Here is a 15010-nt window from a genome sequence, read left to right on the forward strand (position 1 = left end):
TTTGGGACTGGGGCAGGATCGGAGGCGCCCTTCTGAATCCTCGGGCTGGATCCGACTCCCCCTCTGCTTACGAATGCTCACGGCTGAGCTGTATTTCTTTGGGGAGGTAGTATTGGAGAGGAGGATCCAGTGGCCAGGGCCCAGGCTGGAGCTTGGGTTGGGCTGGGAGTGAGTGAGAAGCGTTTTGCTGGCTCTTGAAGAGCGAGACGAGGACATCAAGAAGATCCAGGCCCAGATCAGCAGCGGCATGACCAGCAACGCGAGCCTGCTGCAGAACTACCTCAAGACCTGGGATTTGTATCGGGAGATCTGGGAGATCAACAAGGACTCTTTCATTCGCCGCTATCAGCGTCTCAACCCCCCCGTCTCTTCTTTTGATGCCGACATTGGCCGGTGAGGAGCGGAGGTGGCTGGGAGGCCTAGCATCCCGGGAGGAGGCCCAGGCCTCCGGGCTCGGGGGGGGGGGGCGGTGGGGAAGGGAGAGCCGCAGAAATGTGTGTCCTCAACCTTGGGAGGAGATCGCGAGCTAGGGCATCGGACCTTTGTTTCTCAAGGGGTAGAGGTCACAGCAGAGCTGGACAAAATTTAGGGGAATGGTCTTGTCTTTTTTTTTTTTTTTTTTTGTGGGGCGCACCCACAGGGTCCTGTTGGGAAACAACAAATGTAAAAGTCTGAAGGGTGAGAAGCAAGCACTTTTTTTTTTTTTTTTAAAGATTTTATTTATTTATTTGAGAGAGAGAGAATGAGAGACAGAGAGCATGAGAGGGAGGAGGGTCAGAGGGAGAAGCAGACTCCCTGCCGAGCAGGGAGCCCGATGCGGGACTCGATCCTGGGACTCCAGGATCATGACCTGAGCCGAAGGCAGTCGCTTAACCAACTGAGCCACCCAGGCGCCCGCACTTTTTTTTTTTTTAAAGGTTTTATTTATTTACTTGGCAGAGAGAGAGAGACAGTGAGAGAGGGAACGCAAGCAGGGGGGGTGGGAGAGGGAGAAGCAGACTCCCCGCTGAGCAGGGAGCCCGATGCGGGGCTCGATCCCAGGACCCTGGGATCACGACCTGAGCCGAAGGCAGACGCTTCATGGACAGAGCCAGCGGGGCGCCCGAGGTTGTGAGGTCACTGAGTCTCGCGAGAGCTCTTTGCACGCTCTAAGGCACTGTGCAAATGTAGTCACTGCAGAAGCATCGGTGCGATAAGAAGTAGGATTCAGGCGTGCAAAGCCGTGGAAGGGCTGGGACATTAGGAAAGGCTGCGTGAAGGGCCTGGCGGAGCGGGTAGGGCTCTCACAGGCAGCAGGGCGCAGGGGGAGGGCCTTGCAGGCGGAGAACACAGCGTGACGAAGGCACGGAGATGGGGACACATGCGCACGCGCACCGAGGAGCGCGTGGTCTAGGACACGGGTGCAGGAACGGACGCGCCCCAGGGGTTTAGGTAGGGCAGACCACGTCCTTCTCTCGGCAGCCTTGTGGTGTGGGTTCTGTCATTATCACCGTGTTACAGACGAGAACTTGGGGCTCAGACCGGTTTGAGTAGGCTGTCTGAGGCCGCAGAGCTGGGGAGCAGCAGTGGGTACTCCGCCCCGGGCCACCCCGAGGCCTCGAATGCCCGACTAAGGAGTGCGGTTGCTGTGTCGCAGGCAGGGGTTGGGGGAGTGATAGGCTCTCGCCGTGTGGCTGGGACACCCCGGAGCAGGGGAGTACCTGGAGCTACCGCGCGGGTCGGGGGGCAGGACACCTGGGCGCAAACTCGCGACAGGGCGGAGGGCTAGTCTGCCGAGAGAAAACCGCCCCAGCGGGGACGCGGGCCCTTGCAGCTACACGGAGGTCGCCAACAACGTGCAGAAGGAGGAGACGGTGCTCAGCATCCAGTTCGTGCTGCTGGACTGCTCCCACCTCAAGGTCTCGCTGGTACAGCATTGCAACGAGTGGCAGACCAAGTTCACGACCCTGCTCAAGGAGATGGCAGCCCGGCGCCTCCTGGAGCTCCACGCCTACCTGCAGGACAACGGGGACAAGTACGGGCTCCTCCGGGGGGCGGCGGGGGGAGGGCGGGGCAGGAGGCCCACCCGGTGCTCTCTGCCTGCCCTCAGAATCAGCCACCCTCCCCAGACGCTGGAGGAACTGGGGGCCAGTTTGCAGCTCATGGAGACCCTGCAGCACGACCTACCCAACCTGGAGACCCAGATCCCCCCCATCCACGAGCAGTTCACCATTCTCGAGAAGTACGAGGTGCCGGTCCAGGAGAACGTGAGTTCCTGGGGCGTGCCATCCCCCGGGGTCGGGCCCACGGCAGCCGTGGCTCGGGGAGAATGTTAACCCCCACGTCGTAGGCCCTGGGCCGCCAGAGGAGTGAGCTGGGCGGGAGGCGCAAGACCCCGAGGCCTCGGAGAGCCAGAGAACTCAGATGATAGTTTGGGTCGGTTTATGGATTTCTCTTAGGCCCTAAGACTCTGGTCCACAGGGTCAGAAACAAGGCCCTAAGAGCATGGCTGAGGATAGACCCCCTGCTCATGGGTCATCGTCCCCTCCTTGATGTCCCCAGGTCCTAGAGATGCTGGACCGTCTCAACGGGGAGTGGGTCATCTTCCAACAAATCCTGCTGGATAGTGAACAAATGCTGAAGAAACACAAGGAGAAATTCAAGACAGGCCTCATCCACTCAGCGGACGACTTCAAGAAGAAAGCGCATAATCTCCTGGAAGACTTTGAATCTAAAGGTACCTCTTTCTCGAGCTCTCCCCCTCTACCTCTGTGTCGACCCAGTGTCTCAAAGCCTCGGTCCCCAGGAGGTAGGGAGAAGGTTGAGCAGAGGAAGGATGCTGCTAGGGAGAGGGGATGAAGGCCTGGTGCTTTTGGTCGCACTGTCCAGCTCACAACATTTCCAGTTTTCTTTCCTTCCCGTGACCCACCCGGTTCTGATTCTCACACCACATGTAGGAGTTTTTGCTAAAGTGAATCATCATCCTTGCAATGCATTCCCTCGTTTTCCTTCCTGCCCCCGTCGGGTGAGGAGAGAAGGGAGATTTGCCCACAAAGAGGTAGGAGGACCATGACGGTCCTTCCAGGGGACGATGGCTTTCACCTTGGATTTCCCACAGGCCCCTTCACCAGTAACGTGGGACATCAGGCAGCCTTGGAGCAGATCGCCCAGGTGCGGGCCATGCTGAATGCCATGCGGGAAGAAGAAAACAGTCTCCGCTCCAACCTGGGCATCTTCAAGATCGAGCAGCCAGCTTCCAAGGACCTGCAGAACCTGGAGAAGGTGGTGTGCTGGGCTAGGCCCTTGTGCTGAGCAGGGATGGGGGCCGGGGGCAGGACCAGGAAGATGGGAGCACGAGGACCTTTAAAAAAAAAAAATGGAGGTAAAATTCAGATAACAAAATAACCGTTTTTTTATAAAGATTTTATTTATTTATTTGACAGAGAGACAGTGAGAGAGGGAACCTCAAGCAGGGGGAGTGGGAGAGGGAGAAGCAGGCTTCCCGCAGAGCAGGGAGCCCGATGCGGGGCTCGATCCCAGGACCCTGGGATCATGACCTGAGCCGAAGGCAGACGCTTAATGACTGAGCCACCCAGGCGCCCCAACAAAATAACCATTTTAAAGCAAACGATTCAGTGCATTTTGTACATTCACGGTGTTGTGAAGTCATCACCTCTGGCTCCGAAACGCTTTCATCACCCCAGAAGGAAACCTACGCCCTCTCCCCTCAGCCCCCGTTGACCACTCGTGGATCTTCCGTCCCGTACATTTGGCACAAATGGCCTTCGTGTCTGGCTGAGTTCGCTCAGTGTAACGTTTGCAAGGTTCATGCATGTTGTAGCGCGGTAGGTGCTGAGTGATCTTCCGCTGTGTGGACATTCGGCCTGCGTCCTGCCTTCGGGCAGATCTGGCTGCTACAAACGTGTGTGTCCCTGCATTTGCTTGAGTCCTGCCGCCAGCTCCCGGGGGGCGGCCGGAGGAGTGGAAGCGCGGGGTCTCCGTCCGCCGTGTGGAGGAGGAGGAGGGCCCGAGTGCCCTCCCTTACCGCTTCTTCCCACTCCTCGCCGTGCAGGAGCTGGACGCACTGCAGCAGGTGTGGGAGATCACACGGGACTGGGAGGAGAACTGGAACCAGTGGAAGACGGGCCGGTTCCTGACGCTGCAGACGGAGGCCATGGAAACGATGGCGCACGGGCTCTTCCGCCGTCTCACCAGGCTGGCCAAAGAGTACAAGGTGCGTGGGGGGCGGCGGGGGGCAGAGGGCGAGCCGCTGAGGAAGGGGCACGGCACGGGGATGCTGGCCAGGCCTGCCGATGCCTCCCATGTCTGCCCAGGACCGCAACTGGGAAATTATCGAAACCACTCGCTCCAAAATAGAGCAGTTCAAGAGGACCATGCCCCTCATCTCGGACCTTCGCAACCCCGCCCTTAGAGAGAGGTGAGGCTGCTCCTCGCTCCTCGGGGCCACCCCCCGGCCCACGACCACATCCCCCTGCCCCTGCCCACAGACACGCGCCCCCGGGGAGCCTTCCCTCCCTCGAGCCTGCCCTGTCCTCTGTCTCCCATGCCGTCCTGGGTCCTCTGGCCTTCCCGGCTCCTCTGTTCCCTTCCCCCGCCGTCTCCCAGCGCTCTGTTCTGTCTTGACGTCTTCTGTCTACAAAAGGTTTTATTCTTTTTTTAAAAAAAGATTATTTTATTTTTTGGGGGAGGGGCAGAGGGAGAGGGAGAGAGAATCTCAAGCACTGAGCGCGACTCGGGGCTTGATCTCACGACCCTGAGATCATGACCTGAGCCGAAATCAAGAGTCGGACGCTTAACTGACTGAGCCACCCAGGCACCCCCAAAAGGTTTTATTCTGATGTAGCCAAAGGTATTCCCTTCTTCCTTCATGGGTTTTGCTTCTGGGCCTCATCTAAGAAGACCTCCCCCCTGCCCCCCCGTCCCCCCGCCAGAGTTAAACCTGCATTCTTTCCGTACTTTCCTCTAAATACTTCATAATTTTATTTTGCAAGTTTTGGTCTTTCGATTACATGATAGGAGAGGCCTTTGAGGCCATGGAGGACGGAATGGGCTATTTTGTTATTTTTTTTTTAAAGATTTTTATTTTATTTTATTTATTAGAGAAATTAGGAAAGTTGGGGTTGGGAGGCCAGATACCTGAGAGAGAGAGCATGAGAAGGGGGAGGGTCAGAGGGAGGAGCAGACTGATATGGGACTCTATCCCAGGACCCTCGGATCATGACCTGAGCCGAAAGCAGTCACTTAACCAGCTGAGCCACCCAGGTGCCCCAGAATGGGCTATTTTATAGATGACGTTGTAATAATGATCCATTTAGAAGGAAGTAATTTCACTTCTTCTGTGTTGCGTCCACGATGGTGTTTTTGCCCGGTTTCACCCTTATGTGTCCTGTAGTTAAGTACAACCTGACCATACACCCGCCTAAGTTGTTCGACCTCCCCTAGGCTCAGGTTCCTCGGGCTCAGGTGGAAGAACCAAAGTTCCTCGTTGATAGCAGGCGTGTGAATTAAGTGAGCCGTCTCATGCACAGCGCTTGGCCCCGCGCATAATCTGTCCACAGTAAACTCGCAATGATCGGTCTGAACTCCTTCTCCAGAGAATCAGCACCTCAATCTCTGCAGTCCCCACAGTGCCCGGGAGTGCATCTTAGGGCCTATTTAATATATAATATCAATACGTATATGGAATCATGCTATCCCAATGGGAGAGAGAAAGCCTGCGGCTCGATGCTAACACGTTCCAGGAGACCCTGATGTGCGGCCTCGTGCTCTGACTTCTGTCCCTGACTGCAGGCACTGGGATCAGGTCAGAGATGAGATCCAACGGGAGTTTGATCAGGAATCTGACCGCTTCACCTTGGAGCAGATTGTGGATCTTGGGATGGACCAGCATGTGGAGAAAATCGGGGAGATCTCTGCGTCGGCCACCAAAGAGCTGGCTATAGAATTGGTACGACTGCGCCCCCTCCCGCCTCCCCCACTTCGCGAGCCTTGGAGGCCAGCTTCTCATGGCCCCTCCAAGTTCTGTTCCCTTTGCGGACCGAGTACTGGATTGTTCTGTTCCCTGCTTTCTCTCCATAGGCATTACAGAACATTGCCAAGACCTGGAGCGTGATCCAGCTAGACATAGTTCCCTATAAGGACAAGGGCCATCACCGACTCCGGTAGAGGGGGCCTTGGGGTGCTGGGGGAGGGGCGGGCCAGGCGAGCTGGGCTGCAGAGCCCCCGGAGGTTTGGCAGGTGGGGACGGACTGTAATTCTGATGCTTTCCGCCCCAGAGGCACAGAGGAGGTATTCCAGGCCCTGGAAGATAACCAGGCGGCTCTGTCTACCATGAAGGCCTCTCGTTTTGTCAAGGCCTTTGAGAAGGAAGTGGACCACTGGGAGCGCTGCCTCTCCCTCATCTTGGAGGTCATTGAGGTGCTGCTTACGGTACAGCGCCAGTGGATGTACCTGGAGGTCAGGACCCGCTCGCCGAGCTGCTCCTGTGAACCACTCTCCGTTCCTGGCACACAGCCTACATCCTGGCCCTATTCTCAGCCTCTCAAGCCTTCCCACTTCTAAAGTCCTCCTTCCTCTGGGCCCCAAGCGTCTGACTCTCAGTGATGACCTCTCACATTTGGTTCCCCCCTTGAAAGGCCTTTGCTCTTCTTCCGTTTTTCTTCTTGGACCCAGGTATCTGGCCTCCCAACCCCAACTTCCCTTCCAGAACTTGAGCTTCTTGCCCTTTGGTTCTGATGCTCCTTCTCTTCCACTCGGCTGTCATCCCTGGTCTGGGAGTGGGGAGCAGAGTGTGGGGAGCATGTGAGCAACAACCTCTCACCCCAAGTCTCGGCCCCTCAGAATATCTTCCTCGGAGAGGACATCCGTAAGCAGCTGCCCAGTGAATCAGCCCTATTTGACCAGGTCAACAACAACTGGAAATCCGTCATGGACCGGATGAGCAAGGACAGCAACGCTCTGCAGAGCACCCACCATCCAGGTCTGTCCGTGAGCTCCATGGCCTCTTGTCCTGACAGAGGCCCGGTGGGTGCTGAGTATATGTGAAGTCCTGGCCACGTGCTTCCTTCATCAAAAGACCGTTGTAGCTGGCCTTCACACCATCACCATCGCCTCTTCTGAGCGTGAAATAACAGTTCAGTGAACGAAACTCAACAAATACTCGGGAGGACTGTACTGTAGTGGGAGGGGGTGAGGGGGTGGGAGAGAGACGTACCCACAGGAAGGCCTGGTTGATGGTGGTGGAGTGCGGTAAAGAACCAGGAAGTGAGGTCTGGCGATGGGCGCCAGGAGTGGGTGTCCTGAGGAGAAGAGTTCTGTCCGGGGATGCGGAGGACTCCTCTGTTTTGCCTTGGGCCAACTGAAAGGTTTTTTCATTTTCCCAAGAACCTTGGGGGTATGCACTAAAAAGCCATTTTATTATTCTGAAAAATGTCTGTAGGAGGATATGCAAAGTTGAGGGACAGCATGCATTTGTTAGAAAAAATACTCGAGATCACAGGCAAAATTACATTTCGGAACAATATATAAGCAAAGCCACTGAAACAGGTATCCGTTTGTGGAACACAAAAACCGGACTCATCTCACCCACTGCTACCCAGTCGCCTCCCGGAGGCCTGGCAGCCCGTGGACTCTGAACTCGAAGGCGCGAGGGTCGCCTCAGGTTCCAGGGCGTCCAGACTTTCCTCAGAAAGCTAGAAACTGGGACAACAAGGGAGTAAACCAATCGAAACCTAAGGCTGGGAGGAAACTAAGATTATTGAGAACCTGCCACTGAGAATCCATTTTACTTAGTACCGTGGGTCATTCTCGGAGGTGGATGCTACTAGTGTTTTACCCACAAGGAGGTGAGAGCTCAGTGAGCTTAACGGACATGCTGGTTCACGGACGAGCAGCAGTTTGCATGGCCATCGTCTGTCCCTCCATCCAGGGCTCTTTTCGCTCCACCCCGACGGACCCCAGCACCCCCAGTGGTTGCAGCCCTGTGTCGATGTGTGCATGTGATATATATTTAAATCCAGTGATTTCACTTGTGGGGTTGTGTGTGTGCAGAACAGTCTCTAATTTCCAGAAGCTCTTGGGGTGACCGGCAGAGCCGGAGGAAAGGGACCATTTAAGACCGAAGGGAGAGGAGATGTCGATATATTAGTGGAATCTCGTATACCATCTAGTTAATGCATAGTGTACAAAATGCATAATAGTGTATGATGAGCACTCGATGATGGATTAATGAAGAGGACGGGCTAAGCGTGATGAGTGATTTGGAGACACGTCTCTGCTTCCAGCAGCCATTATGGCGATATGTACCCCGACATTCGAGAGTCGGCAAAGTGGCTGCAGGGGCACGCTCCAGATCCACTCAGGGCAGTGGTAGAGGGTCCTCAAATGTCCTTCGTTGCTCTTCCCCCAGGCCTGCTGGACACGCTGACAGAAATGAACACAGTTCTGGAAGACATTCAGAAGTCTCTGGATATGTATCTAGAGACCAAGCGCCATATCTTTCCCCGCTTCTACTTCCTGTCCAATGATGACCTCCTGGAGATGCTGGGCCAGTCCCGCAACCCAGAGGCTGTGCAGCCGCACCTCAAAAAATGCTTTGACAACATCAAATTGCTGAGAATGCAGAAGGTCTGCCGAGCTGGCCGGGATAGGATGGGGGGCAGGGGGGAGATGGCAATGTCAAAGTGCTCGGGGCCTTGGAGGGGCCGCGGCCTCCCAGCAGGAGGGGCATACGAATGCTTCTGGATTATCTGGGATAGAACTCTTTAGAATTGGTAATATTGGGGTCAGGGGAGAGGAGCAGAGATTACCCTCAAAGGGCCCAAGTACCTCCCAGGTGGATATGAGGAGTGAGCAGGCCAGAGCATCCCGAGCTTCCTGCTTCTACAGGCTGGGGGGCCCAGCAGCAAATGGGAAGCCGTGGGAATGTTCTCAGGGGACGGCGAGTACGTCGACTTCCTGCACTCAGTCCTTCTGGAAGGGCCTGTGGAGGTGAGTAGTGGTGAGGGTCTAAGAATCGAGTTGATTCTTCTTCCCCTTGGAAAGTTTGCTTGGCTCTGTGAGGAGACAACATCTCCGTGAAGGGACCCACCTGCCATTGCTGAAAACTCTAACCTCTCCCCTGGACCTGAAAAGCAGACCGTCTTCCCTCGCCCCCCAATGCCTCCATTTCCCTCCGGGACCTGAGCCAGCTGCTGCCCAAAGCCCTGGAGTCCTCCCTCCTAAGCCCCTGCCCTCTGGGGACGCTTGTCTCTGGCCCTGAGGCCTGGCCGTTCGGCCCTGTCACCCCCCACTCCCACAGTCCTGGCTTGGTGACGTGGAGCGGACCATGAGGGTGACCCTACGGGACCTTCTCCGGAACTGTCGCCTGGCCCTCAAGAAGTTTCTTAACAAGAGGGACAAGTGGGTGAAGGAGTGGGCTGGCCAGGTGAGCCGGGGTCGGTGGAAACGAGGGAGCAAGGAAGAGCTCAAAGGGAGCTGCAGAGTCAAGACCGAATCTCAAGTCTCACCAGACGTAGGCGTCCTGCCCCCTGTTCTGGGCGAAGGCCTTGCTACGCCGCGTGCTGGACCCTTAGCTCCTGCCCGTAGGCCTGAGCCCCATCCCTCTGTGCACAGGGAGCCTGTTGAGCGAGCACTAGCACCTGGGCCAGGAAGAGGCTGGGATTTGGGGGCTGGGCTGCGTGCGGGGTGGGGATCTAGCCTCTGCGTGGGCCCCAGGTGGTGATCACTGCCAGTCAGATCCAGTGGACGGCTGACGTCACCAAGTGCCTGCTGACGGCTAAGGAGCGTGGAGACAAGAAAATCCTCAAGGTCATGAAGAAGAAGCAGGTGGGGAGCCCTCCAAGTTTGGGGTGGGCCCCGGGGGTGTGTCATGGGGGGGGGATGCGCTGGAGTCTGAGTCAGGGTCACAGCAAGGGTGCTTTGTGGTGGAAGTCCCGTGAGGCAGGTCCGGGTGGCTTGGAAGGGCTGGGGGTCAGGAGTTTCGGGGGGTCGGGGTCAGCGTGGGGTTGGAAGCCGGTGAGGCTGGGGCGAAGCGTGGTCAGGGTTTGTTTGTCTTGCCCCCTCCACGCTCCTCCCCGCCACCTCGTCCCGCAGGTGTCCGTCCTGAACAAGTATTCGGAAGCCATCAGGGGGAACCTGACCAAAATCATGCGGCTGAAAATTGTGGCGCTGGTGACAATAGAAGTCCACGCCCGCGACGTGCTGGAGAAGCTGTACAAGAGCGGCCTCGTGGACCTCAGCTCCTTCGAGTGGCTCAGTCAGCTGCGCTTCTACTGGGAGAAGGTGCGCCCGGCCCGCGCCCTCCTGACGCCCCGGTCCCTGGACCTAGCTCTGCACTCGGTGCCGTCTCCCGAGTCAGGACCAGCACGTCATTTTTCTCGTGGGTGCTCGCCGTGGGTGGCCCTGGATCGGGCCCAGGAAGGCCACGGGCTGCTGCCGTGACGGATGGGGCAGTCGTGTGGGCGCCCACCTTCCATGCGGGCCGTAGACCCTCTCCTCCACGGCCCTGGTCTTGTAACTGCAGCCTCCCCGTCTGCCCGCCTCCCCGATCGGCTCTTCCTCCAAGCCCGCCTCTCCCTTCCTCTGCCCTGTTGCCCCAGGAGCTGGACGACTGCATGATCCGCCAGACCAACACGCAGTTCCAGTACAGCTACGAGTACTTGGGGAACTCCGGCCGGCTGGTCATCACCCCGCTGACCGACAGGTCGGCCGGCGCGGTGACAGGGTGGCGGGGCGGGGGCAGCAGCTGCTGAGGGGGGGCTCACACACAGGAGTCCAACTCGGGTCCTGTCCTTGATCGTCAGGTGTTACATGACTCTGACCACAGCCCTGCACCTGCATCGGGGGGGCTCCCCCAAAGGCCCAGCGGGCACGGGGAAGACAGAGACCGTCAAGGATCTGGGCAAGGCCCTCGGCATATACGTCATCGTGGTCAACTGCTCCGAGGGCCTGGACTACAAGTCCATGGGCAGGATGTACTCGGGCCTGGCTCAGGTCCATACCCCGCCGCCCCGCCACCCCCTCCCAGTCCCAGACAGTCAGCTGAGCCCCAGTCCGGCTCCCAGCTTTGTAAGGTACAGCACTCCATGCCTCAGGGCTTATGATTGCCATCGTCCCCGCACCTCCCCGAGCTTCGCTCAGCCTTTGTTTTTGCTTATTTGAAAACTCAGAAGATGATGTGAGGGCTCGATGAGGTAACGCATATACACCGGTCAGCGCAGGCCTCTGCTCAGGGGTTCCCTCCCCGGGCCTCTTCCCAACCTGCGCCTGCTCCGGTAGTCCCCGAGGTTGTCCCTGAGATTGTCCCCAAGGTTGTGCTGTGGGCTGGAAAGTTCTGGCCAGGGACCGCCCCTGGGCTACGCTGCCCCCGCCCCAGCCCAGACAGCACACGCGTCCTGGAGACCGCCACACCGGTCAGGACCTCTCAGGCCGGGGGTGCCAGCCCCGGCTCCTCGGGGCTCCCCGTTGGAGGGCCGGGTGCTTCTCCGGCCCCCAGCGACTCTGCTCCCCACCCACAGACCGGCGCCTGGGGCTGCTTTGACGAGTTTAACCGCATCAACGTGGAAGTGCTGTCCGTGGTCGCCCAGCAGATCCTGTCCATCCTGTCTGCCCTGGCTGCCAGCCTCACCCGCTTCTACTTCGAGGGCTTTGAAATAAACCTGGTGTGGTCCTGTGGGATCTTCATCACCATGAACCCCGGTACGGGGCGGGGAGGAGGACGGGGCGTCCAGGGCCGATAGCCCTTCGCCCCCTCCCCCTTCCAGGCCAGCATGTTCAGCCCAAGTGAGGGGGGTGAGAGAGACAGCACAGCGCGAGGGAAGGATAAACGTCCAGCTTTCTGGGAGAAGGGGAGGCAGTCTTACTGTCCACCCCAAATGGGTCAATAACCGCTGTGTGTCTATACATGCCCGTCCTTTGGGATGCTTCGCTGTCTTCTCCCGCTGGGCCAGCTCCCCGAGTCCTGGTCTGTCTGCCATCCCCCTTTGCAGGAGAAATGGGACTCTTCCCAGAATGCAGGCCCTGGGCTCTCTCATTACTGTTCCCCGGGCACGGCTGGGGGAGGGTCTGCGGGGAGAGCAGGACAGGGCTCAGGTACTGAGAGAGAGACAGAAGGGATCTGGGTCAGGACCCCCACGGAAGGAGAGGACCACAGGTAGGAGAGAGGGGCGGGAGCTGAGCCGAGGAGCGGAGAGCGTGTGGCTGGAGCTGGGGAGACTGGGGGGCGAGCCCGGGTTGGGGAGAATGGGGCTGAGAATGGGCAGTGGGTCCTCGGGGAGCGGCCTGGGTTCTAAATAGACGGCGCTGTTTCCAGGCTATGCCGGCCGCACGGAGCTGCCAGATAACCTGAAATCCATGTTCCGTCCCATTGCCATGGTGGTGCCTGATTCCACTCTTATCGCAGAGATCATCCTCTTCGGGGAGGGCTTCGGCAACTGCAAGGTATGCCCATCACGTCTTGTCGCTAACGCTCTGACGTCCCTTCCGTGACCAGTCCCCGGACAGAGGCACCCCGAGGGACGTGGGCCTGCGGTCAGCAGGGTGTGGAGGCCTCTCCCCTGGGAGGTCCCTGGTCCGTGTCGGCACCGTTCCCAGCATCTTCTCGTCAGGATTGTCCCCAGAGCCCAGCCTGGCCGCCTCGGGGCTCAGGCCCAGCTGCGTGTGTCGCTGTCCCTGCGTGAGGCCGGGGTTTCCTCCTCGTTTTCCTTCCCCAGATCCTGGCCAAGAAGGTGTGCACCCTGTACTCGCTGGCCACGCAGCAGCTGTCCAGGCAGGACCATTATGACTTCGGCCTGCGCGCTCTCACCTCCCTCCTGCGCTATGCAGGCAAGAAGCGCCGCGTGCAGCCGGATCTGTCCGATGAGGAGGTAGGTCGAGGACACAGCCCTTGGGCCCGAACCTCCAGGGTCCCTGGTCCTCCCCGCCTCCGCTGAAGCTTTTCAGCTCCTGTGCCCGGGCTGGGACCCCCGCCCCGCTGCCTGTCCCCTGCGCCACCCGGTGTCCTGCTGACGGCTCGCTCGGCCATCCGCATTGGTCTTGCCTCCTGCCCCTCAGCCCTTTGGACGGGGCGGGGGGGTTCGAGTGGGCGCCCGGGGCCCGGCTCCTCAGGCCGGAGGCTCCCTCGTTTCCCGGCCAGGTTTTGCTGCTCTCGATGCGAGACATGAACATCGCCAAGCTCACCTCAGTCGACGTGCCGCTCTTCAACGCCATCGTGCAAGACCTGTTCCCCAACATCGAGCTGCCCGTCATTGACTACGGCAAGGTACTCGTCCTCGCTACTCCCGCCGACCTCACCCACGCACGCAGAGCCGTCCCCGGGCTGTGACTGTTTGCAGGACAGCTGACCTCGCCGGGCTTCCTTGTCTATGGAACGGCCTGGACCTATTCAGACACTCCACTGTCCCGCCACAGCCCCCCGCTCCTGAGTGGTGGGCCTCTGGCTCTATGGAGCCCTCAGAGCCCCTCCTGCCTCCTCGCCTCTCCTCCCGGAGCTGCTGATGCCTCAGGGCAGTGGTGTGGGAGGGGCGGGCAGGAGGATTCTAGGAAGGACAGGAATTTTCTTCTCCGGAGGAGTGACCGTTCAGTTACCCTGAATGATCCCTTCACTTGAAACCCCTGAAATGTTAGATAGAAATACGTCTTTGTAAATGCACTGCTAGAAAGAAAGAAAGAATTTGGGGGGTGGGTGTGAGGGGGCGAAAGCAGGGAGACCATATGACAACCTGCCACGGAAAGCGCCCTCATGGCTCCCATTTAGCAGAGGAGGCCACTGAGGCCCAGAGCAGTCCCTTCCCCAGGGTCCCCGGGCCTCGCAGCTCTGCAGCGGCCAGCTCCTGAGTGAGCGACGGCCGGAGCGCGGGGGCCCTGGCGCCACGTCCAGCAGCCTGAGCGTGACCCCCAGGCGGCAGCGGGGTTTACGGGCCTCCCGCTGTCTGTCGCCCCCCTCAGCTGCGGGATGTCATCGAGCAGGAGATCCACGCCATGGGCCTGCAGAGCACACGGTTCACCCTCACCAAGGTCATCCAGCTGTTCGAGACCAAGAACTCCCGCCACTCCACCATGATCGTGGGCGGCACGGGCAGCGGAAAGACCACCTCGTGGCGCATCCTCCAGGCCTCCCTGTCCTCCTTGTGCCGCGCCGGAGAGCCCAACTTCAACATTGTCAGGGTGCGGACTTGGGACGGGGAAGCGCATGCCGGAGACCAGCGGGACGGGCGCGCGGTGCGGGCCAGGAGGGCAGGGCTGGGGCCCGGGGGGCCTGGGGGAGACCAGAGACCGAGGGCAAATACAGACACCTGGAAACAAAGGGGGTGACGTGAACCTAAACGGAGATCTTGGCCCTGGCGTCTGCCTGCGGCTCAAAAACCCCCTTCTGTGTCCCTTTTAGGAGTTCCCCTTGAACCCGAAGGCGTTGTCCCTAGGGGAGCTGTATGGGGAATATGACCTCAACACGAACGAGTGGACAGATGGTGTCCTGTCCAGTGTCATGCGGACGGCGTGTGCAGGTGCCCGCGTCGGGGGTGGGTGGGCAGTCTGGGGTGGAAAGCCCATGTTTGGGAGGAAAATGCCTGGGGCGTGCTGAGGTACGAGGAGGAGGAGGTGTGTGCTTACCACCCCGAGGAGCTGAGCGTGAAGGGAGGTCTGGGGAGAAAGTTCTAGCTTCCTGACCATCCTCCTCCTACCAAGATGAGAAGCCGGATGAGAAGTGGATCCTTTTCGATGGCCCCGTGGACACACTGTGGATTGAGAGCATGAACTCGGTCATGGACGACAACAAAGTCCTGACCCTCATCAACGGGGAGCGCATCGCGATGCCTGAGCAGGTGCAGACCCTGCGGAGTGGGGGGCCAGGGGGCACGCGGCAGGGCTCGAGGGGGCCGGGGCGCCGCCAGATGAGGAGCTTCTGTGGGAGAGGTGAGGAGGAGGATGGCTGGATTCGGGGAGACCTGTGTCCGAGGGAAGAATGCCGGGTCTACTGTGGGTGTGGGGAACAGTGGCCGGTGCACACTGGGTC

At 59.0% G+C, this 15010-nt stretch overlaps 1 protein-coding gene across 1 annotated transcript in view; it reads left to right on the top strand.

Annotated features, from left to right (window-relative positions):
• DNAH2 (dynein axonemal heavy chain 2) overlaps positions 1-15010 on the top strand; it is an 81828-nt gene that overhangs the window by 31825 nt on the left and 34993 nt on the right. The window contains 25 exon segments of the mRNA XM_032431837.1: positions 201-393; positions 1814-2014; positions 2090-2246; positions 2542-2716; positions 3098-3261; positions 4052-4213; positions 4314-4417; positions 5791-5947; positions 6079-6161; positions 6276-6456; positions 6841-6979; positions 8408-8625; positions 8887-8988; positions 9299-9424; positions 9715-9825; positions 10093-10281; positions 10599-10702; positions 10803-10992; positions 11517-11697; positions 12311-12438; positions 12711-12863; positions 13133-13258; positions 13945-14163; positions 14384-14501; positions 14683-14819. Of these exon segments, the coding sequence (XP_032287728.1) occupies positions 201-393; positions 1814-2014; positions 2090-2246; positions 2542-2716; positions 3098-3261; positions 4052-4213; positions 4314-4417; positions 5791-5947; positions 6079-6161; positions 6276-6456; positions 6841-6979; positions 8408-8625; positions 8887-8988; positions 9299-9424; positions 9715-9825; positions 10093-10281; positions 10599-10702; positions 10803-10992; positions 11517-11697; positions 12311-12438; positions 12711-12863; positions 13133-13258; positions 13945-14163; positions 14384-14501; positions 14683-14819 (3818 nt within the window).

This window comes from Phoca vitulina, unplaced genomic scaffold, assembly GCF_004348235.1.
Source record: "Phoca vitulina isolate PV1807 unplaced genomic scaffold, GSC_HSeal_1.0 scaffold47, whole genome shotgun sequence".
In the NCBI taxonomy this organism is placed as follows: domain Eukaryota; kingdom Metazoa; phylum Chordata; class Mammalia; order Carnivora; family Phocidae; genus Phoca; species Phoca vitulina.